This window comes from Dermacentor silvarum, chromosome 5 (genome assembly GCF_013339745.2).
Source record: "Dermacentor silvarum isolate Dsil-2018 chromosome 5, BIME_Dsil_1.4, whole genome shotgun sequence".
NCBI lineage: Eukaryota > Metazoa > Arthropoda > Arachnida > Ixodida > Ixodidae > Dermacentor > Dermacentor silvarum.
Genome location: NC_051158.1, coordinates 122199644 through 122223260, shown reverse-complemented (window position 1 = coordinate 122223260; position 23617 = coordinate 122199644). Strand labels below are relative to the sequence as shown.

Below are 23617 nucleotides of genomic sequence, written 5' to 3'. Positions count from 1 at the left end.
TAAGTACACGAGTATTTCGCATTTCGCCCACATAGAAATGCGGTCGCCGTGGCCGGGATTCGATCCCGCGATCTCGTGCTCAGCAGCCCAACACCATAGCCACTGAGCAACCACGGCAGGTGTAAAACCTATCGTATTGGATTATATGAACAAAGATTACCACAAGTTCTTTGCTTTGCTGAGGCATACCGTGTGCAGCCCTCGCCCCTGAGTGTGACGCTTGACGATTCTACACAAAAGGCTACAACAGATAAAGGAATAGATCAGCGGGGAAGACGCCGCTAACTGAGTTACGTTCCCTCGGTGTGCACTCAGTGGACAATGGAAGATATTGGTGAAAACCTCAATGGTGACCGTGCAATTAAGCCGAGCAAACGCCCGGAAGACGAAGCACAGGAGTCCGGCATCAAGACAACGAGAGTGCGAATCACCTCCAGTGAATTCCTAGCCGCCATTCTGGGTAGTTGTTGCTGTTGGCCCAAGTGTTGTTGCGCATATCTACAATGGGTGCTGCATGTGTAGTAAACTTCGTCATGGTCGTCTGGATACCCTTGCTAAAACATTTCGGTACGTGTTACGAATCCGTGGTGAGTCAGGCACACAAAAACCAAGCACGCTTGTGGCGCCTCTCGTGCCAGTTGAAGTTTTTCTGGACGTATGCTGTGCGTGCGCTTCGGGCAGTCATGTGCCATCTGGTCCTTTTAGGACAAAGAATACCCTGTGATGGGAGGTGAAAAAGAGAGACCACTGATGCAGTTTAATAGGCGCAAGAATAGGTGACCCGTAAATAGCAAGGATTCTGGGATGCGCCATCTGCTAGCTGTTTCCGGTTCGAGTAAGCGCAGCCGCCGACACCGCTTCGCGCCGTTGAAGTCCCATGATGCGCCTGCAGTCCGTTCTTCTTTCTGGGTTTTTACGTGCCAAATTCTGTTGATTATAAGGCACGCCATAGTGGAGGGCTCCGGATTAATTTTACCACATGGGTTTCTTTAACATGCACTACAACGCATGTACGCGGGTGGTTTCGCATTTCGCCTCCACCGAAATGCGGCCGCCTCGGCCGGGAGTCGATCCCGCGAGCTCGTCCGGCTTTGTCCCACTCGAAGATTACCCGGTGCAGGTGCCTAGGAAAACTATCGTCGGCTGTTCAGCCGTTGGCTGCTCAAATTCAAGCATTAATGGAACGCTTGTAACTACGGCCTTGCAGCAACCCTTGCTGATTCAGCTGTGCACAAGCATCAGAGGACTGGCTGCTACTTCCAAAACTAACAGGCAGAGACCATTCATGAACAAAATAAAAATACAATGAACGTACATGTGCCACTTATCAGGCGGCGTTTAGCTGTGTTAGGGCCGCCACGGAATGATTTCTCAAGATATTTCTTTGTATAACATTGACTCAGGCAACCTAGTTCTGGTTTCAGTACTCGCCTGCACATATATAGGTATTATGAAACGAGGTTTTACGGCGCGAATTTAGGCGGGACACACCGAGATACATACATAATACTCGTAACCAACCAGCCAACCGTAGCTCCTTCAGCACAGATGAGATAATGCGCAGCCGTAATATGACTGCGATACGGCCAGTGTTGAAAAAAAAGCGGGGACTTGTACGTACCACTTCAATTGAACCTTGAGTTTCGACCGAGAAATGCCGTTGATAGCGCGCAAAGTTATCATTTCAGCGTTGACTGCGCCGTTATATCGACGCTATCGGTTTAGCTACTATCACAGATCAGCATGCACCGCTGTAGCCATCGCCTCAGCACCCGATTTTCTAAGTAATGCTTGAATACGCTTGATAAATTATCGGATAATGATAACTTTTCACCTGTCTTACTGACCTGCAGGCCGAGCAGTCTGTGGCGGCGCGTCCAAGCAACGCCAAATGTCATAGAGCTAAACCTGGCAGAAACAAAACAGGCCGCCGGAACGAAAACCAGAGTTCTGTGACGTAGCGATAACGCTGTGCAAAGCCATGCACACGCTCAAGTGCAGCAACATACGCCCCCCTTGCTCGGGGCTATATAATCTGCGGCTTTCTGGAATAAACGTTCTTTCCCGCACCCGTCTCGAGCGTGCTACAAGTTCCTTTATGAATAAAAGTGTATACTTGCTATTCATCCCAGCGCAACATGGAAAGAAGGAAGGCCAGGGCCGTGGCGATCCTACGCCGGGTGACAGAACTCCCTGGCGGCAGCTGCTTTCGTCGACGCGGCCCAATATGGCAACAGCAAAAATTTCACAGTAGTGTCCATCAACCACAGGGGTTCGACCGTTAACGCAGCTTCGGTACGAAGCACGTCGTCTTGTGCGGCCGAGCAAGTGGCTATTGCCTTGGCCCTCCTGGACGAGAAACATGCGAACATCTTCAGCGACTCCAGGGCAGCCATCCGCGCCTTCAGCGTTGGCGCCGTGTGTAAGGAAGCCTGTCGCATCCTCGACGGCAAAAGCATCGCCACGCTCACGTGGTTCCCCGCTCACATGGGATCCATCATGGCAGGCCCCACAAACCTCAACGAGCTGGCCCACTCCAGGCGCGAGGTCTCGCTTTCCGCGACCATGGAGAACTACCCGGCCGGCCCGCAGTGGTGGAGAACAGAGATGAACCGACAACATATAACTAAATTACGCAGCACTTTATCTCGACAGGAGAGACTTTCCCCTTCCTCACAAGAAGTTAAATAGAGCGCAGGCATTGACCCTCAGATTATTGCAAACAGGCTCGTATCCCAGCCCGGCTTTATTACACAAGCTTCATCCCGACACTTATGCCAGTAGTTCTTGCAGGCACTGCAATGACTTCGCTAGCATAGACCAGATGCTCTGGCGTTGCCCCTCGTTGCGAGGCACGGAACAAATCAATGAGGACAAGTGGTTCTCCGCTATCAAGAGCCCCGATGCCGGGGCGCAACTATGGGCTGTCCAGAGGGCCCACGATGCGGCGGTCGGGCACGGCCTGACTGTCCCAACGTGGGAGCGGCCCGCTGCGCGCTGAGTCGCGTACCTCAGGACTTTTATTAAAGTTTTACATCCATCCATCCATTGCTATTCTTGGCCGGTCATCGTTGCGCTCAGAGTGACCCGAAAACTAGAAATCAGCTGCGTGAATGGCACGACTTTGCTGGTCGACAAAGCGGACGCAAAGCTTCGCACGACTACGCGGCGCGCCGCCGTCGGCAAAACGCAGCAGCGGCAGGGCGGCCACACGAACCGACGGCGCGCCGCTGCGGCAATCACGTGACAGACTAGACTCTCTCCCCCCTTCTCGAACTATCCGTCATCTCGGCCCGGAGATGATGCGTGCAGATGATAGTGCGAAACGAGTTTCCTGCTAACAGCGGACGCGAGTATGAAACGAGCGGTCGGGCGGGTCCGCATTTCACCAGTTTCCCGCGCGCACGTCATGGAAGCGGGCCGCTCTCACTGGTCTCCTTCATCCGCGGCACGCCGCAAACCGCAAAAAATCAGTCCAGGAGCGATCCCTGCCGCGGCAAGAAACACCTGTTTCGCGGCTGCTTTCGCGGCGCGCGTCTTGCCGCCGGCGGCGCGCCGTGCGCGTTTTGCCGCTAGTGTGTACGTGGCATAACAGTTGAAACCACGTAGAAAAACACGTGCGCTCCGGGCATGCCGCCGCGTCGTCCGTCGAACCGGAAGCTGCTAGCAGACGGCGCGCCCCACAATGCCCTGCGATTGCTCGTTTTACGGGTCACCTATTGTTACCCCGATTTCACCCTCGCCCTTGAAGTTTGTCGGTACAGATGGTCGTCTTTTTGATAGGCTTTGTTGAAGCAATGGGCAGAAGGCTCCCAACTTGGAGATACCATGTGGCGTGCTAGAAGAGCTGCTCGAAACCTTTAGAGCGATAAGAATTATAGGGACGCTCCAGACCCATTTCCTCCGTCGTTGTTTCCGCACGCGTCGTCGTGATATTTCCAATCAAAGCAAAGTGCGATAACACCGTAGCTGCCCACCGTATGTTGTAGGTGCGGCTGCAAGCGTGCGAGAGTGAGGCGATGATGTCGGCTTGAACTTGCGCGCGCAAGCGAGGGAGGTGGAATGGAAGCATGCCGTCTTTCACCGGTTGCAAGGCACTGGGCGACGGGCGGGCGGGACGGGGGTTCTACTCAGGCGGCGGCTGTGTACGACGTGGCTGAGCGCAGCCGCGCGGGCCCTATCTTGAAAGCGATCTGCGAGGTGTAAAGAGCCTAGGTGCGCCGAGTAAAACCTCTATATAAAAAAAAGTAGCGCCATTCTTAGATCTTGCCGCCACCGCGCTCACCCCGGCGTTTCCTCCTTGCCGCCTCCGGTCGCCCCAGCCTCCTTCGCTCCCCCATTGGCCAATCCCTGTTACTTGGAAGCACGCGTTGCGCTTTTGTATATTTTTTATCTTTCCAGCGCGCTTCGACTGCCATTGTCGGGCCTGTGCGACGAAAGTGCTGTACGCACAAACGGATCAAACGTGTTAGGGACAAGAACTTCGTTGTGATGACATGCTGCTGCGCCTTAAGTGGCCGCAACCGACAAGGCGAGGGCAAAAGGCATTTTTTGTTTACCATCCGGCGCGGCCAAACGCTTGCTGCACACTTAATATTTGCGCCGTCTCGCATCGTCGCGTTGCTACTTCCAAAACGACATTATTAAGGCCAGTTACTAACTGACGAAGCAAAATCGCGCCTCAAAAACTTCTCCGTAGGGCGCGATCGAAGTTTTCATCGGATTTACTCTGGTAGCGCGTTAGCTGTCGTCTGCCACGGCAAGCCCGACGCAGGTGGCGCCACGGTCGATATCGCGCCTCGATCGCGCTGGTCGCGCCGAGCGCGACAGTGGACGGAGGAGGAGGGAAGTGGATGGCGCTACTTTTTATATATAGGGGTTTTAGCGCCGACGGCTCATAGCTTCGTGTGCGCTGTGTTCTCACCGCTTAGCTGGGCGTTGAAGCGAGAGGCAGCACGAAGGCCAATTCGCTCGCTGCTGTTGCCACTCTTCCTCAGGCCAAGGTTTCGAAGGGGGTGTCCGCGCTCATCCAGTGAGATGTGTTTCTGCTTGCCTGTGCTCGCGTGACACCATACTTCGTAATTTAGTTAGTAAATGAATGTTTACGAGTCCATACGGCTGTGAATCAGCTGCGCCACTGACAGGTGATTATCGTGTTAGATTCGTCAGCCACGTACGCCTCATGTTAATCGGCAGTGGCGGCGGTGACGTCACGAGATGAAGGTTATAAAAGCTCCTAACCCTTAAGAGAGCTGGTTCGTTCTTTGCCAACCACTTGTCGAGTTACGTCAGTGACGACGAGGCCAGGGGGATGAAACTTCGCGGTTTCTGTCCTATGACTGCAGCGATCCTAATCTTTGGGGGCTGCACTACCTTCGAGCATAAATGAACGTTGTTGTTCCATTTTATATTTATTACCAGGTTACGTATTAACTGCGGAGTTTTTAATACGCAAGTGAACCTAAAGGTTGCAGTTCGAGATAGCGAAAAAGCGAGCGCCACCCGGAGTGGAAAACTGGAACTGCGGAGTGTCCTTCTCTCTCACGGCGAAAAAGGGGCGTTTCTTGTCGCGCGCCCATGTATGCTACGGCCTACGGTGTCCAAAAGGCGGCTTTTACCACCGTAAAGTTTGTTTCAGCGAACCCCTTGCTAGCTTCAGCGAAACAGACGCATGAATTAATTCGCGCCGTCATCACAAATCGTGTTTTGCTGAGTGGTGTCGAAATTCTTCATGCCACACCGTCATAAAATTCTTTCAGATCCCGGCGGACGAAAGGTACGATCTGCATGCTGCTCGTTTTGTTTTTCTACTCTTGCACGGCATATCAGGATGCGGTTGCAGCAGTAGCTGTCTAATTTAATTGAGCATACACGTGCATGATGTATTTATTACATTCTGATTGTCTCCTTTGCGGCTTCAATTATACATCACAAGCACGGCATATCATCTGGAAATTAATTCAATGACTACATTTGCTACACACGATTGTTTATAGTTGCGTAATTAATTTAATGCATTTAGATCGTGCGTTGCATTTCGATGTTGCAATTTGACTCAAGTCAATGCACGGAATGCCACAAATGTATTTGTAGCAACATATACAATAACTAATAGAATAGTGCAAGCTTATCCGCACTTTTTATTACCTTTTGATTGCCTGCGTTCAGTTTGTTTTCGCAGCATGCGTTATCATTATTGTTGTTAATATTATATTATTATTATTATTATTATCAGCCTATTTATGTCCACAGCTGGAGGAAGGCGGCTCCCCTAGGCTTTTGGCTCTAAGGGAGGGTCCATATACGTTCATAGCATGTGTTGTTAGCACTATGTTAATTAAGTAGTGACTACATAAATTAGTACACTTGCGAGTTTAGACGGGTGCTATTTAAATTATTACGTTTCAATTGTGTGTTTTCGTTTTGGCCTCACGTGGATCCACGACATATTGCAGATGAATTTGTAGCAATAAATATACAAACTAAGCAATTACTTTATGCGTTTCTAATAATAATAATAATATAATAATTACAGTACTTATAATTTATAATGTATACTTCAATTTCAAGCTTTCAGTTTCAGCTTTAAGTACAATTACGATATATTCACAAGAATGCAGTTACAGCTAAATGCCCATAAGGAATTGGACAATGTAGGCTTACGTGTGCTAATAATTCATTACTGTTTTTTAATGATGTTTTTATTAAAGATTTGCAGCAGGGCGCGAGAAATACCTCATGAATACGCAGTGCGCGAGGGTATATATGCACGAATAGCTGTTTAGAGATCCTTGTGTTGGATGGCTGCTATAGTCTGCAAAAATACATTTTGGATTAGGAGGCAAGCTGGGGTCGTTGCCACGAAACATTACTATCGCACAAATAGAAGCATGTATCCGCGTCTCTTAATAATAAAGACAAATTTTAATTTAAAATTTGCTTTCGGGATTGATGTTGTCACAAGTCGTCTTAGTAACAAAAATCAAATTAAGAAAGGAAGATTGAAACGTATCAAATAACGTTTATTTCAAATAAATATGCCAGTTTTCACTCAAAACAATCTTATCTGCGCTTGAAAACAGAAATAAATATCCATTCTAACCCAAATACTACACACGCACATGTTGATGTTCCTGATCTCGCGCTCGACGGGAATTCAGGGCGCAGGCTCCTTTCCCAAGCGTATCACCCCTGAAGGAAGCCGTACGCCAGGCCGGGGTACGCTTGTACCCTTTTGAACCAGTGGGTGCACGGAGGCGGTGGGAATCGAACCCACAGCCTCCCGCAGACGAGGCGGGCGTTCTACCACTAGGCCGCGGCTGCGAGAAGGCAGGACCTGGCTCATTTACCACCTCGTCAGATCTATCGCAGCTACCGGCTGTGCTCTGCCCATTTCACCAGCAGAGACTACGCGGACCCTGGACAGACAAGGCTTCTAAGATGTGCTGTGCCAACAGTTTCCATGTTTGGCGATGGGCAGGGACACGTCGAAAGTCCATGTGGGAATACTGTAAAGTGAACATAGAACAGCACAAACTTTCATGCCTCTAACATCTATTTACAGAAATGTCCTAATACTCAATATGTGTACCTATCCCAGTTATCATGACTCAGCATTTTTAAGATTCTTACGCAGGTTACACAAACAATACCAACGCATGGTGTACACAGCAGCCATGAATTCGCCGGCATAATTTTGCAGGTAAATATAACTAGCTAGGTAAGAAATTTGCCGGCTTCGGCAAAGTTTAGAGCAAATGTCTCACTCAGAAGGCTCTATATGTAATCTTCTCGATTCGGATTCAGCTGTTGCTGCTATTTTACCGGCTACGCAACTTTTTACAGCAAGGCGAAAATGACCTAATAACTGGAGAGACTATACCCCATGTGGCGCGTTATCAGCGAGTGCGCGCATGGCAAGTGAGTAGCGGCTAACTTGGTGGTTAGAAAAATTGAGCGATATCTCTGACAATGGGAGCGACAAAACTGGGCTTTTAGAAATATATATAATCTATGACACCTAGTTCAAAGTAGCTTTTAACATTGAGAATCAAAAAGTAAATTTATTAATTATAGAGTTATTATTACAAATTTACTCTTATTTTCAATGGGCCAAATAAGCGTAATTGACAAGAATACGATTACGCGCTAGGCCGTCACGGGCACCACGATGTTAACCTGTTCTAGGTACATCGCATTGAGATTTTAGCAATCTTGGTTTAGGATAGTTGGGACAACCATATATTTAGTGAGTGACACGTAGCGTTTTCTTTTCGTGTGTTTACACCTTTTTTAGGACTGGTACGGAGACGGAAGACGTGAAGAGACCAATTAATAGTGCGAAGACACCCTGAGTGAGTGAAACTGTAATTATTTAGTTTGACGCCTAATACCAGTTTTATGTATGTCACGCTAAAATCTGTGCTATGTTACACTCTTTTCACAGGCTCTCCTCTGCCCGGGAATACCACTACAATGCCCGCTCACAGCGCCGATGAAGAAGTTCAACAGGCTGAGCTCTCATGTACGCAAAATATGTTTCTTTCTAAGCTCTTTAAAACAATTCCACATAAATTAGTGCCCTGCAGCTAGCCTTTTAATGTCACGTACCTTGTAACAGATCTTAAAGTGCACTAGGGTGTGAACCCTAGTGCACTTTAAGCTCGTCCCCTAGCAGCTCGTCCCCTAGCAGTGAACGAGCTGGGCGAGCTCGTTCACTGCTAGGGGACGAGAACCAGAGCGACGTATACCGAAAGGACAGGACGAGACGACCTCGTCTGATCCCTTTCTAGCTTGTTTGTTGCCTCCTAAGAAGGATTAGTGTTTTTCAAAGATTTAAAAGAATAGACTATTAATTCGTTATTTTTTCCTAAACATACAATTCTTAACGTATAACCAATAATGTTGGTTAACAAGGAGTACGCTATTGATTAGTAACAATTAGTTGGGGCTTCATGTTTTCCACGATGAAGATTTCTCTATTACATATGCCTTAAGTGTTTACCTATGCCATTAATAAGCTTAATGCCCAGCAATGTGCTTATAAGAGGCATGTTCCCAATGCCCCAAGTTTGAATAAGTGAAGTATCGAGAACTAAATATGAACAAGTGATTACTTATGGAAGTAATCACTTCAATTATAAAAGCGGCTAGAGCTTTTACTAGGTTTAAACATCATTGTCAGATTTCGCAAAACTACAGTTTAATTGAGCTTTTCTTTCTAAATCTTTCAGGTTCCATTCCAGCCGGTCGACAACACAAGACTTCTAGGTACTCGCCCCGGCCAGCTAGAAAAATCAACAACCTGGAGAAGATAAATTGAAGGCTTCGGAAGGCACTGTCAAGAATTGGCAAGAGAAACGTTAAAAACCCTTCCAAGTCAGACGCGTTGAATGCTATTAGGCCCTACGTCTGCAAGACATTCTTTAGATTGCTTGAGGGGCAAGTTAAAAATGGTGTGAAACGTAGAGGAAGGAGGTGGTCGACCGAGCTCCGCCAGTTCGCTTTAAACTTGCACATTCGTGGTCCGAAAGCGTACAGACATCTGTCAAGACTGCTTGACATGCCAACTGTAAGGTCGCGAGAGCAGTGGTTATCAAATATTCCAATGACTCCCAGAGTTATTCCAACCGTTATTGAAGCCCTCGATGAAGCTACCCGAAATTGGCATTTAACAGATCGTGCGTGCAAATTAATATTTGGCGAAATGTCGTTGAAGGAACACCTGCAGTACGATACAAAGCATGATATAATGATGGGATTCTCGGATAACGGTACGCAAGGAACACCAGCCGTGGCAAATCAAGCGCTCCTGATACTTGTGGCAGGCATTTCAAAAACGTGGATTCAGCCTGTTGCTTACACAGTATCAAGGACCAAAACGCCCGCATATACTCTTCATCATCTAATTATAACATTAATCAAGCAGCTGCAGGCAGCCCGGTTGTTTGTGAAGGCGCTCATCTGTGACCAGGGGGGGGGGGGGGGCAACATCACTTTGGCAAATAAGCTAGGTGTGACACCTGAAGAGCCGTTTTTGTGCTTGAAGGCCGCAAGGTTTTATTTTTTATATGGCACACCACGCTTAATTAAATGCACAAGGAGTAATATCCGCGCACCTCACAAGCTCCATACTGGTCAAGAAATTGTTGATTGGTTTTTCATTACGCAACTATACGAAAGTTCGCATCCTCTTAAACTCAAATTGGCGAAGAAACTAACAGACAACCACATTTACCGGAAGCCTTTCAATGAAGCCAAAGTGATGTTGCTCCCCCCCTGGTCACAGATGAGCGCCTTCACAAACAACCGGGCTGCCTGCAGCTGCTTGATTAATGTTATAATTAGATGATGAAGAGTATATGCGGGCGTTTTGGTCCTTGATACTGTGTAAGCAACAGGCTGAATCCACGTTTTTGAAATGCCTGCCACAAGTATCAGGAGCTATGAAAGTTAAATATGACAGTCAGATGATGAGCGAATCGGTCTCAGTGGTCATTGACATATTCATTGCTCTTGGCGTGTTGCCGGCATCCGCCAAACCAACAGCTGATTTTCTCGTGAAGATACATAAGTTATTCGAATCTCTCAATAGCTCTTCTGTAAAAAAAAAACGCTGACAAGTTATGCAATTTCGAAAGGGTCCGAACACCTAGCCTATTTGCGGGAGTGCCTGTCGTGGGTTGAAAGTTGGAAATTTGACGGGCCTCGGCAACCACACACAGTTCAGGCATGGAAGGTCACCTTAAAGGCTATCCTTCTCCTCTGGGACGACCTATTCCAAGATTTTGATTTTCGTGTTCTCTTGACTCGCTGGCTACAGCAGGACACCCTGGAGAATCTTTTCGGGCTGCTTAGGTTAAAGCATGGCTGCAATGACAACCCAAATGTGCTTCAGTTCACATCAGGTCTGAAACACATTTCTGTTGGCAAAGTGGTTGCCCTTTTTTGTAGAAGGAAACTGTAAACAGGATCGCAGCACTGTGTTGGCACAAATGTTGGAGCCGCCTCATTCGCTTGCTACTACTTCTGATGCAGCATCAACAGTCGATATGCTTCCTCATCAGGAACAGGCAGCTAGCCATGATATAGTAGAGGATAACGTTCTCTACTATGTTGGGGGATATCTTGTGCGGCAATTTTTGTTTCACAGGCCTCCACACTGTGTGTGCAGCGCCCTTTTGAAAAATGCTGACCGCCAGCTTTGTGCATCACACCACTATTTTGCTATGTTTAAGGCAAGCAACATCTCCTCAGATTTATTTGGCGATGTAACAGTGCCTTCTGACGATTGCTTTCAGGATATTAAGGCCATGGAAGCTTGCTTTTCGGAATATATCGGTGTTGTAGCGCACCTGCCTAATCTGAATGAAGTTTTGGACAGGCATTTTGTACAGTTATACGGGAAGGCAAGAATCCTGCTCTGAAGAGTGAAAGAAATCCTTTGTGCACCTCTTTGCAACGATTCGCCTGTTGGGGCATATTCGCTTTGTGAACATCCCCTTGGCTAATCAACGAACCAGAAAATCTGCTGCAGCACGAAAAATGCGGAAATTTTTGTAACTTTTAGTGTTCCGTTTGCATAATTTGAAGTCACCATTTTCTGCCTCTGGAGCGGGCGTGTGTGTACAATTTATTTGCTTGTATTTTGTTTTCGTTTTCATTAAACAATATAAGTATGTTGCGCTGAAGAATGCATAAACCCTTCGTGTAATTTTATCGGAACACCCTATAGTGGCTTCAATATTTTGTAAATTTTTGCTCAAGCTTTCATAAAAAAAAACTGCTGCTGAATAGAAAATGTAACAATTTATAACTCCGGCACCTGATGGTTTTCGTATCCACTTCCTCTTGCATCCTTATTGTGCGGTGTGCCTTATTATCTTGTCCCACTGACGGGATGATTTTATATCGGGGTACGTGCTGTGAACTTGTGTATAGTTATTACTGTTTTTCTTTTGTCTTCGTATAGACTGTATATGCACTGGCTTGATACCTAGTTATTAGCATGCGGGCATGTGCGGTGCACTTTTGTATGCGAGTACAAACGTACAATATTCAAGCTGTGCTTTTACTGTATGAATGGTACGTTTAGGCAATAAACCTTTCAAACAAACTCTGCTCTTTATTCTTGTATAATTTATCTGTACACGTAAACAAAAACAAAGTCTTACTTAGAATAAGTGGTGCAAAAATAGGTGGATGGGCAAACCTTCATCAATCAGAACGCAACGATTGCCGTTTTGATCATGTGGCGGGTTGCACAACAGGAAGAAGGTCGCGCGCTCGCCATCCGAATACCTTCCACTGGCTGAATTTGGCTTGCTTGTGCATCCCAATTGAGTTTGGCGCTAAATCGCTCCCCCCCCCCCCCCCCCCCCCCCGCCACTCGGATCCTCAGTCCTCATCGAGATGGCGTACCCCAGTGCGTGCCTGCAATGCGCCGCTATGTTTTAGTACCGCCCCCAAACACCAGGCGTTCGTCTGGCACTGCGAGCGAATATCGCGTTCCATGGATGGTATAGGAAATTTCACTCTCCTGGTCTAATCATATCACCCATAAGCGTGGCAGGTGCTCGACACTTGAACGGCGTTTGCCCCGCTAGCGCGTGAAGGGGCTGTAGTTCGCAGCTCGCGACTGTGCCACGTGATGTTGCATTCGTGGTTCACTCTGTTTCAACCGTTAATACAGAGATAATACGGCTTCTTTATTTTTTAACTTTTATTTTCGAAGTTAGCCGATGACTTCACTGTTCTCAGGAAACCAATAAATCGAGTTTTATTTCAAGTTATATTGAAGCCCCTCACATATCGTCATGCTTTGTGAGTCATATATACATTATTACATCTAGATTAGGACCATAGTGTTTCTTTTTTTGCTTTTGTTTTTTTGGGGCAGAGATGTGTGTAGGTTTTTTCAGTTAAGTATTACAGACGTTAGACGACACTAAAATGCTTTCGTCGCCACACTGTCAGAAGGCTAGCAGGCGCAAGTTGCAAGTATCATTGTTACCCCGCCTTCTCTCATAATGGCGGCCGAGTGATCGATTTGCGTGACGCTTACGTCACTACCCTCGCGAAATATATTCAAAGGCAGTGTTTCGAGTTCGCGTTCGCCTTTTTTAACGACGCCACTTGACCAAATCGCCGATCATGCAGGCGGTGCGTTTTCCATGGATGCGTTCATGAATGTGACCTAGACTTTCTGGCTGACAGTGCGGCTCCCTCGAGAGAAACCGGGCAAATGCTTTCGTTCAAATGTTCTGATCATGTCGCGTTATGAAGTGACTTGATAGTAAGCGCGATACTCAACGCGTGATTTACGCAGCACGCATAGTGGTCCGTAATTCCCAAACGCACTGAACGGCCCTTCAAAGTATAATCCGCGTGTAGAGGCCGTGTTCTTTCTTTAAATCGTAACTAAAAAGTGAGTAATTTTTCCTAATTACAAATTCTTTAACAGAACTTTAAGCTTAAAAGGCTGGATTCTGATAGGCTCCTTTTAGTCCAGGGAATTCTACAGTGTGAAGAAGCATTGGGCTCTTGAAGGAAAGTATATGTTCTAAGCATAACACCACATCAGCCGTGGTTTTGTGAAAACTTGTACACCAAGTTTTGCTTTGCAAACTGTGCTTAATACACGGCTTGTAAAATTTAGGAGCTGTTGTGTAAACGTTTGACGTAAACGATGCTTCCATTGAACAAAAGGAAGGAATAACTATTGTCATCGAATATAAGCTTCGTAAAGTTTTTGCTTGTATATATATTGGCCTAAATTCAAACATAGCTTAAATTCCCTCCATATAACTTGGTGGAGTTCCAGAACTACTAATATTATCAAAACTTATTTTTCTTCTAAAGGAAACATTTTCAAAACAAAGCACAATCAACGTAACGACTGGTTATGATTTAGCTTGTTTTGGTTTATTTTCGTTGTCACATCTTTGCCTCCAGAAATACCAGTCACCACGCAAATTTGTGCAATTTTTATAAAACGCATTATTGCATAGCGTGCGATTGGTCGTAAACCCGTTCTTTGCCACCCAGTGCAAACAAGTTGAGTTATCTGAAAGTAGACGCAAAAATAAGTTAAAAGCTGTTCCGGCAAAAATATATCGTAAGCATATTAACTCTACTGTTGGTTCTCATGGCAAGGTGAATACGTTCTTCCCAACGTTAAACGTTTCTGCCATAAGTAGTACAATTTCAATGGCCGTCATAAAATTTTTGTGATTGCTTTTGTGCTTGAGCTGTATACTTTATTGGATAGGTTCTTGCTCTAGAAACTAGTAGCTGTCTTGTAAGGACGAGTGATGGAGTGATTCCGCCTCGTACTAAACCCATTATTGTGTACTATGTTTGTTGCACCAAGGACACGCTGGCGCAATCAGCGTGGTTGTTTAAGAAAAATGAGGTAGACAAGTGCACTGGTAGCGAGAGTAGAGAACTGGTCAGAAGAATAAAGATGGCCAGACTATGGTGACACAAAACAACTGGGATTCTTCAATTTTCAATTCCACCGGAGGCCCGCGGACACCTCACTGGCAGGAAACTACGACTAAAGGAAGTCGTAGCTGCGTGGGTGATAAGTATTGAGGTGTTACATGCACTCTGTCACGCGTTTAAATCGAGCATTCGCGCGTCGTTGTCCTGTCTTCTTGCTCTGACGTGTGCTGCGGTGTCGTTCTTACCGCCGCCATTCTAGGGTTAGGTGACGACTGCAACGCCCCTGGTTTCCTCTACGAAAGTCACGATCAACCTACATATTTGTTCGACGCAGTATTGTTTGCTGCCAGGCTTTCAAGGGACGATCACCACTGCCTACGGATGTGTAGAAACTATCGTATTGGATTATATGATGATTACCAGAAATTCTTGCATTTGCTGAGGCCTACCGAGTGCAGCCCGCGCCCCTGAGTTTGAGACTTCGCCGTTCTATCCGAAGCGCTATGGAAGCTGAGAGAAAATACGCCGCTGGCTGAATTACCTCCCCTCGGTGTGCAGGAAGTGGGCAATGTATGTTATTGCTGGCAACATTGATGGGGACTACGCCATTATTTAGTGCAACCGCGGGAAGACCGAACACAGGAATCCAGGAGAAAGCCAACGAGAGTGCTAGTCACCTCTAGTGATTTCCTGGTGGCCATTCTAGGATGGTTGTAGTTGTTGACCCAACTGGATGTGGTGCATATCTACAATGTGTGCTGCATGCGCAGTAAACTTCGTCATCATATACAAGATACCGTTGCGAAAACGTTGTGGTTGTGCGGTCCATGGTGAGTCAGACATACAAAAACCAAGCACGCTTGTGGCGCCTTTCGGATCAGTGTATAAATTTTCGGTAGGTAGGCAGTCATGTGCCATCAGGTGCTTATAGATCGAAGAAGCCCACTGATGGCGTGTTCAAATGAGAGACCAGTGAGGAGTGTTTACTAGGAGCAAGAATTCCCACCATGATTTCGCCCGGTCGGTTAAAATTTGTAGGTACAGATGGTTACTAGTATCCTTACTTCCTATAGCTGTCTAATAATTTGATATCGCAATAGATTATTCGCCTTTCGGATGAAATTGCGAATTCTTCTGTTCTGTGACGACATGTTGCTTAGTTCAAATTATAAAAACCGGTGTTGGTCCTTCCTCTCTGTTTTTTTTCTAATAAGAGAGCATTACTAGGCTTCTTGTGCGATCCCGTCGTCATCAGAATTCCTTGGCAGAAAGCCATGACAGAAAAGCTGTGCCAGAAAAACGGCACAACAATTATTATTGCGATAGCAATTATATGGACACTCCAAAGCAGATTTCTGCCGTCGGCGTCGCCGTCGCCGTCGCCGTTGCCGTCGCCGTCGCCGTCGCCGTGAGGTTCCGTATGACGTCAATGCAGATGAAATCGTCGCCGCGCGCCGCCGAACGCTGTATGTGCGAGTGAAAGGGCGCGAGGGACGCGCGCTTTCAGGGGGAGTGAACGCACGGCGGAGAACAAACGCGCGTTCTGTGCCGTGCTCCCTTAAAGGCTGCAGAAGTAGGCGTCTCTTTCCTCCTTTACAATCACCATATATGTAGAGCAAACGCGCCTTCTGACGCACGAAAGGCCGTGGGGGGGGGGGGGGGGGGGCAGGGAAGGGAGGCGACGTTTAGCTGCGGCACCAAGTGCCTATTTCTATTAGAGGCTCCGGCAACAGTCACCAACGCCGCACGCATTTTGTGCGAACGCGGGCAAAACGCCGACGGCGTCGACAACAGTGCTGTGTGTTGCCGGTGCTGCTCCATGTCCAAGTTTGTACAGCGGATAAAACTGCTATCCTTACTCCGTATAGCTCTCTACTAAGTTGCTATCGCAATTGATGCTTCGCCTTTCGGGTGAAACTGCGACAACTTTTTTCATCTTCCTCTAACTGAAAAAAATTCGTGGGCCCGCAACATTCATATGAGGGCGGATCACCAGCGAAGCTGTTTAGGTTGCATACGTGGGCTGCATGCATTATGAAATCGTACATTTTTTTTAGTATGGCACCACACTACGCCGACACAAGAGCTTCCGCGGTCATGCATTTGCAGCAACTACAGCTGCCACCGCGCCGGCACCTCCGACCCGCGTGACGTTATAACCACAGAAGCGCAGGCCACGTGTACAGGAAGCGCCGTTGCCACATTCCTACCCGTCTAAATTGCTGCAGCGCCGTCGCCACACTCTGTCCCCCTCTCCCCTACCCGTCACCATTCCAGCAGCGCCGGCACCACCGACGCATGCGACGTTATAACCACAGAAGCTCGGGCCAAGTGCACAGTCGGCTGCATTCCTGTCCAATCAAATCGTCTTCATTCCCGTCGCCGATAAGGACGCAAGCCACCCAGGGTACCCCGCGTGGGAATGTATGCGGGGGATGCCTACGGGGGCTAGAGGTATACAGCATTGCTTCAAAAAATAGCCACGGTGAGGATTCCATTTTCTGTCCCGCCCCCACTAGCTGCTACTAGAGCACTGCACGGGCCCGGCTGCGAAAGCCCGGGCTTGCGAAAGCCCGGGCCCGGCCCAGCCCACGGGCCGCGCCGGGCCGTCTGAAGTGTTTGTCGGCGGGCTCGGGTTTGTCCGGGCCCGGGCTTAAAGCCGCGGGCCCGGACCGGGCTCGGGCTTGAGGCCGCAGGCCCGGGCCGGGCTCGGGCTTGAGGCCTCAAGTCCGAGCCGGACTCGGACTTGAAGACACGGGCCCGCTCATTGAAGGGCCTAAGAAGGCCTTCGAGCACACGCGACCGTTATGCATTGCATGGTTCAATGCATTCTGTGCCAAACTGAAGTGAGACGTGCAAGATGACTGTCATCATCATCATCATCAGCCTATATTTAAGTCCACTGCAGGACGAAGGCCTCTCCCTGCGATCTCCAATTAACCCCGTCTCTCGCTAGCTGATTGCAATTTGCGCCTGCGAATTTCCCAACTTCATCACCCCCCCTAGCTTTCTGCCGTTCTCGACTGCGCTTCCCTTCTCTTGGTATCCATTCTGTAGCTCTAATGGTCCATCGGTTATCCATCCTACGCATTACATGGCCTGCCCAGCTTCATTTGTTCCGCTTAATGTCAACTAGAATATCGGTTATCCCTGTTTGTTCTCTTATCCACACCGCTCTCTTTCTTGTATATCTTATCAGATGACTGTATATCTTATCAAAGAAAATATTTAACAGATGAAGTTCTCATTTTTAACAGCGAAGCTGTTTCAGCCAGGCGTAATGCGTCTGCTGAATCCAAAAACGTTGGCCGATCCTAGCAGCAGGGCAGAAAGCGTCCTCGCGCAATGGCACATACACCTTTGAAGTAGCGAAGCTGAGCCTGAGTAAGCCTAGCCAAGAAGGGTGGAGACTACTTAATCTTAGTCAGTCATCGACAGGCAGTTGATAGACAATCAATAGCTTGTCGATAATAGATCAATAATCAATAAATTCACGAAAATGCTGGGGATGACTTGGTAGTGCTTAGTCGAGCCCAAATACGTGGCCAATACCTTACGATAGCCAATCAATAGTCAATCAATAGCTAATCGATAATTCATCAATAATCAATAAACTCGGATAACTTGGTAGTATTTAACCTAGCCCAAATAGTGGCCAATATCTTACGATAGACAATCGATATCGAATCAATAGCTAATCGACAATAAATCAATAATAAATAAATTCCGAGAAATGCTGGGGATGACTTGGTAGTGCTTAGCCTAACCCAAAAACCAGGACTAGCTAGGTGCCCTACAGCTCGGCTGTCTCTTTAGCATTGCGCCGCCAGTGCAAGCTACGCAATTTTTTTTGTTTTCCGCAAAAACGAACAGTTTCCGCGTAAGGAAAAATAAATTATACAAAGAACCACTCCTCAAACCATTTCCATGTTACCGCTTTTGCGATTGCACTATTACCAATGTCGATACTATTGCATTCTTTTAGCGCTAAGGCCAGTTACCTTTGTGCTTGAATTCATAAAACCGCGTTTTCCTCAAAAAGTTCACTGGAACGCCCATGCATTTCGTCGGACCCTTTGAAAATTAATATCTCAAAACTGGTTCTGTCCAGAGAATTAGTTCCAAGTGGATACGCTTTGCGAACTCAGCGGCTATAATTCGTAGACTAAAAGATGTGCCGTCGAATAATTAATTTAAAATCTTATTTACCGTAATTATGCTAATTCTTCAATTAGGCATTGTTAAAAAAATTAAATTATGGGGTTTAACGTGCCAAAACCACGATATGATTATGAGGCACGCCGTAGTGGGGGACTCCGGAAATTTTGACCACCTGGGGTTCTTTAACGTGCACCTAAATCTAAGTACACGGGTGTTTTCGCATTTCGCCCCCAAATTAGGCATTGTCATTTCTCGTGGAAGTAATGGCCACCTCATCAAGTAGTTTAGATCAAGGATTATAATTGCGCTGTCTGCCACAGGCAATCTTTAAAATTTGGTTCAGCTAAAATGAAACACCCTGTATATTTGCATGCTAAATGACATCACAGAACAAATCAATTTAAGTGCATGTGCACCAGCGCAAATATAGCAGCACACGAAATGGCCGGATTACTGATGTTCCAGTGGGAGAAACAGATTTCGGTCTTTTATTGCTTATATACTGCAGCTCAATAAACCTCATGAAGGTGAGGCTGACAGATGCGGTACAATCTGTAAGTAAAAAAAGATTTTTTTTTTGTTACAGGCCTTGGCTGGTCATGCACACACACGCCCTAGCTAAGCTTAATAATGAACACCCGGGCCTGGGCCGGGCCCGGGCTCAGTAACACAGGCCCGGGTCGGGCCCGGGCTGGTCTCGATCATATACGCCCGGGCCCAGGTCGAGCTCGGGCTTTGTTTTACGGGCCCGGGCTGGGCTCGGGCCTCGTAAAGCGGGCCCGGGCCGGGCTCGGGCCAAAAAATCAGGCCCGTGCTGTGCTCTAGCTGCTACCGCTCCGTAGCCGAGAGCGCTAACCACTACGCCACCGTTGCATTATGGCGCCGTTGCAACAGGCGACAGTGATGAACATCTGCGAGGCTGCACACGTGGTTAGGCTCTGCCTGCAGGGCTATTAACTAGTTGGTGCCCCATGTATAGGAATATGCCTTCTGCTCTACGCTGGGGCACGTCCATGCTCTTCGTAGGACACTCATCGTTCAACGCCAACGTTCATGGGCGTTAATGCGTGCCCATCTCAAATTAAGACTGGGCTCTCCAATACATTCATTCACCATTTCAAGAGGCAATGAAATCGACTTGGCGTTCGAGAACATGCCACGCACAGCGGCATGTTCTCTAATCATACTACTCCGATCCCAAGGCCATGTTACTGTCGACCAACTTGGACCCGCTGACGCTGTCGCCGGAGCTCACACCGACGACAACGACAAAGATGCAACGTGCTTCAGGTACCCGTCAGATAAGGATTATGACAGCCCCCAGGGTATGAGGTGGAGTTCACCTATGAACCCCATGAAGAAATGTAGTGTCAAAACCATGGTGCCGCTAGGGAAAGTAGTGTCATCGCTCTCAAAACTGGTGTGATCAAATGTAAAGTCGTGTCATCGAGAAAAAATACTGAACGTAATGTGCGGGAAACACGGCTTTCATGAGAATTCCGCAAACAAAACTCTGCTGAGAGAACGCAACATGGCCGGTTTGTCATATTGCGTTGTGGCGACCTCCTAAGCGTTACAATCGGAAGCACCACACAGCATCATTAAACTCAGTAACCTTTCGCTGCAAGACTAAACTTAGTGAAAACTCAGCGACACACTCAGCGACGAGTAATGCTGCTGTTTCATATGAATTGCTTAGGTGCCTCCATAGTTTTTTTTTTACTAACCTAAAAGTTCCTCTGTCCCTTATCATTGTTACCGGCAACAACACAAGAAATTTAGACGCAATATGCGTTTTCAGTAGAATGAATGCCGAAAAGCCACTGTTATCCAGAGGAGCAGCCGGCTGCTTGTTGCCAGAGCTTGCCCGGGCCGTTGACCTGCGCGAAGATTAATACGTATGATGATATTTAGATTCTGAAGTTGCTCGCCTCAACTGTATCCCACTGTTTGTTTTAACTTCATTAAAATATCACCTTGCAGACATTTGTCCTGATACTAGTTATCTGTTTAAGGCACCGCGCAAGCTTACACACTGGTTATTGAGTTATGAGCTTCCCTGCCAGAGTTTCTACCTATATGCCTTTCTCTAGCCGAAACATCCAGGCTCCTAGATTAACGTGACTAATTCTTTTTTTGAGCATTTGGCTTGCAAAGTTGAAAACAAATTGAAGACGAGAACAAAGTTACACGTGTACTGGGCCGCCACATCCACGGCTGTTCCAGTCGTCACAAGTGAGCGTGTACTTTGCGCCAAATGCCGGAGCAGGAAAGTACACTGTAGATGTTTAGTCACAATACACCCATCACGGCTTGCGAAGTCGTCGCAGTTGACCTCACTGCAAGGCGGTGCGTGTCGGCCTTGCTATGATGGACCTTCTTCCTTTTCAATGTACAGCAGGTGCACCGCAAGACCACCGAAGCACTAGCACGCGTCAACATGCAAGGATTAGCTACGCGCGGTATTTCAAGCCCAAAATATACAGGAATAGCGCATCTCTGTTCAACAGGGTTTGCAATAAATAGTGTGACAGGCGTAAAAATATTCCATGAGGTGAATACATTCCGTTACTTGGGGAAAACGAGGACGTGGTTATTTACTTTTAAACCGTTAGAAGATGAAATGAAGGACGCGTATGAGAAGCAGTTAAACAGAAGCTTAACAGGAAATGCATGGGTAATGCTAATACGTCATTAGTACTTAAAAATTGGATTATAATGATTAGTTATGCTTGGTGGTAAGGTACTTGGAAATATTAAGAAATATCTCCATATGGATGCGTTATTATACCAGATGCTGCCGTTACTTACAGATGTTTCCTGTAAGTATACCCATAACAAGGCAAGAAGGCTGCGTCTCTAAAATAACATAGTCAGCAGTTATATTGAATTCTTTTGTTTTCGCATCTGCAAATAAAGACACATATAAGATCATTACCTGGTGGAAGGACACCTTCGCATGAGACATCGTGAATAAGTAAATAGTTACAGAAATTAGCTACATGCAAGTGCGGATTTTGCAATACAGTTGCATCCACCGACTCGCTCGTTTGATCGCTTTAGGCATGTTGTCCTAGTTTTTAAGGAACAGTTACCACGTATAACGTCAAAAATACAGACACTTCCATGCAGGTGCTAGACATTTCTATCCAAACTCACATAGGTTTGATTTCGTAAAAATAACTATCACACACTGGCGACCTTCACTGAAAAAGTGTTGACTTTAACAATTTAATTTTTCTTGTTCTTATGAAGTACTTCACCGTACACATGTTTTATTGAATATGGGCCCACGTCTCAAGGTCTGCGTGAGGCTATATCGAAACCATCGCCATTCACAAAGCGTGCCAAGCGGCTCGTCGGAATGGCTTTGGCCGTAGGCGTGGACGAAGATTTGAAAGGTGTTCAACCGCGTAAACAGTGTCCTCATCAGACCCAATTTACTTCGAGACCATCAGCATAGTTTTCAATATGAAAAGTCTACAAAAACTGCAGTGTTAGCTCAATAATAATTGATAATAAAAACACCGAAGAAGAAAAGCTTACGCTCGGTGTTTTCATTGATTATAGCAAGGCATACGATAACCTATACCATCCCATTTTACTCGGGAAGCTAAGCGTTCATGATAGACATGGCGTAGCGAACTCACGGTTCATATTTGTTTGAGAGGAAACAATGTGTTTCATTTGCTCATTGTATTACATCTTCTAAATTCATTTCCCGCGGAGTGCCTCAACGAAGCATGTTAGGACCAATCCTCTTCGATATTTCGAGCCGATATAATTTCTATCTCAATAAAAAAAAAAGCCGCGAGCGCCGACCACACCGCCGCCAAGATGGGGTGGCCGAAGAAGTGCGTTACTCTCAAAGAACCTCTGGGGAAGCGCGGCGCGAAAGGCGTCACGCCGCGACTCGAAGGCGAGTGAGACGACTTCGGTCTGATGCGGAGTATAGTGCCGCTGAAGCGGCGGCGAAACGTCGGTGATTTGTCGATGATCCAGAGTTACGATCCCGCGAAGCCGAGCCTTAAGGTGTGTACAACCAAAAGCGTCGCCAAAACGATCGCGGCCTGCGCCAGCATCGCTGTTTGCCCATTATTCGCACCACAAGTGTGAAGCTGCCCCAATTTTTTATACTCAATATAAACAAATACAGTCAAGCGCACTGACATGACAGCGACTGTATTGACGTGGAAGAAGGACACATCTCTGTTTGGTGCTCTACACGTGCAAATGTTATCTGGGAGATGGCAGCCGGCAACAAACTCCGCTTGTGCATGTGTCATTCGTCTTTTTAATTTATTTTATATGTCGGCGTTGTGTGCATTAGTGTGCCTTCTGTGGCTTTATCGCCGTAAGAGATAATTTTTCTAGACACGGGGTGAGACTTGCATTTAGGAGGTTTGCACGCGTTGGTGTTCGCCGCCGCCGCTTAACCGCTATCGCGGGAAATTCGCAAAAAGTACCCCGTCTCCGCCGGGATCGAGCCCAGGCCCGCTGCGAGAGAGTCGGATACGTTCTCACTGAGCCACGCCCGCGTTTGCTACCAGACAGCAGAAAAAGGCCCTATAAGCGCGCCCTGGCAGGCGCGAACGAACCGAGCCTCCTCCAGTATGGTGGCACCATCTAGTTAAGGCGCCTGCAAACGTCACGTGCGCAGGTGCAGACAACGAGATGCGATTCAGACGAGGCGCGGAATCAACGCGATTCCAGCCTCCACTAGTATGGTGCCGCCATCTACTTAAAAGGTGCTTGCAAACGCGGCGTGCGCAGGCACAGACGATGAGATGCGATTCAGACGAGGCGCGCAATCAACGCGATTCCGATGTGAGTAGTGCACCACGTATTCTGTGTACCTCTTCGGTATACACGTTGTGGCGTCTCCTCGCAAGGTACGAACCGCTGTTGAAGAGGCGAATCGTAGAGCTGCGTGCGCGGCTACAGCCAGGCATCATCGGACACAGCTGAGAGCATTACAAGGCGCAGCTCGCCGTTGACGCCGGGTGGGCAG

The 23617-nt window shown here is 47.4% G+C and overlaps 1 protein-coding gene across 4 annotated transcripts in view; it reads right to left on the bottom strand.

Moving 5' to 3' along the window:
* Window positions 1-23617, bottom strand: part of LOC125945981 (uncharacterized) — a 526632-nt gene that overhangs the window by 222672 nt on the left and 280343 nt on the right. Inside the window, exon 8 of one of the 4 annotated variants that reach the window (XM_049668436.1) lies at window positions 13902-14065. The exons of the other annotated variants lie outside the window; for them this stretch is intronic. Within the exon in view, the coding sequence (XP_049524393.1) occupies window positions 13902-14065 (164 nt within the window). Of the gene's footprint in view, window positions 1-13901; window positions 14066-23617 lie in introns of those variants that run through there. 4 annotated transcript variants of the gene reach the window in all.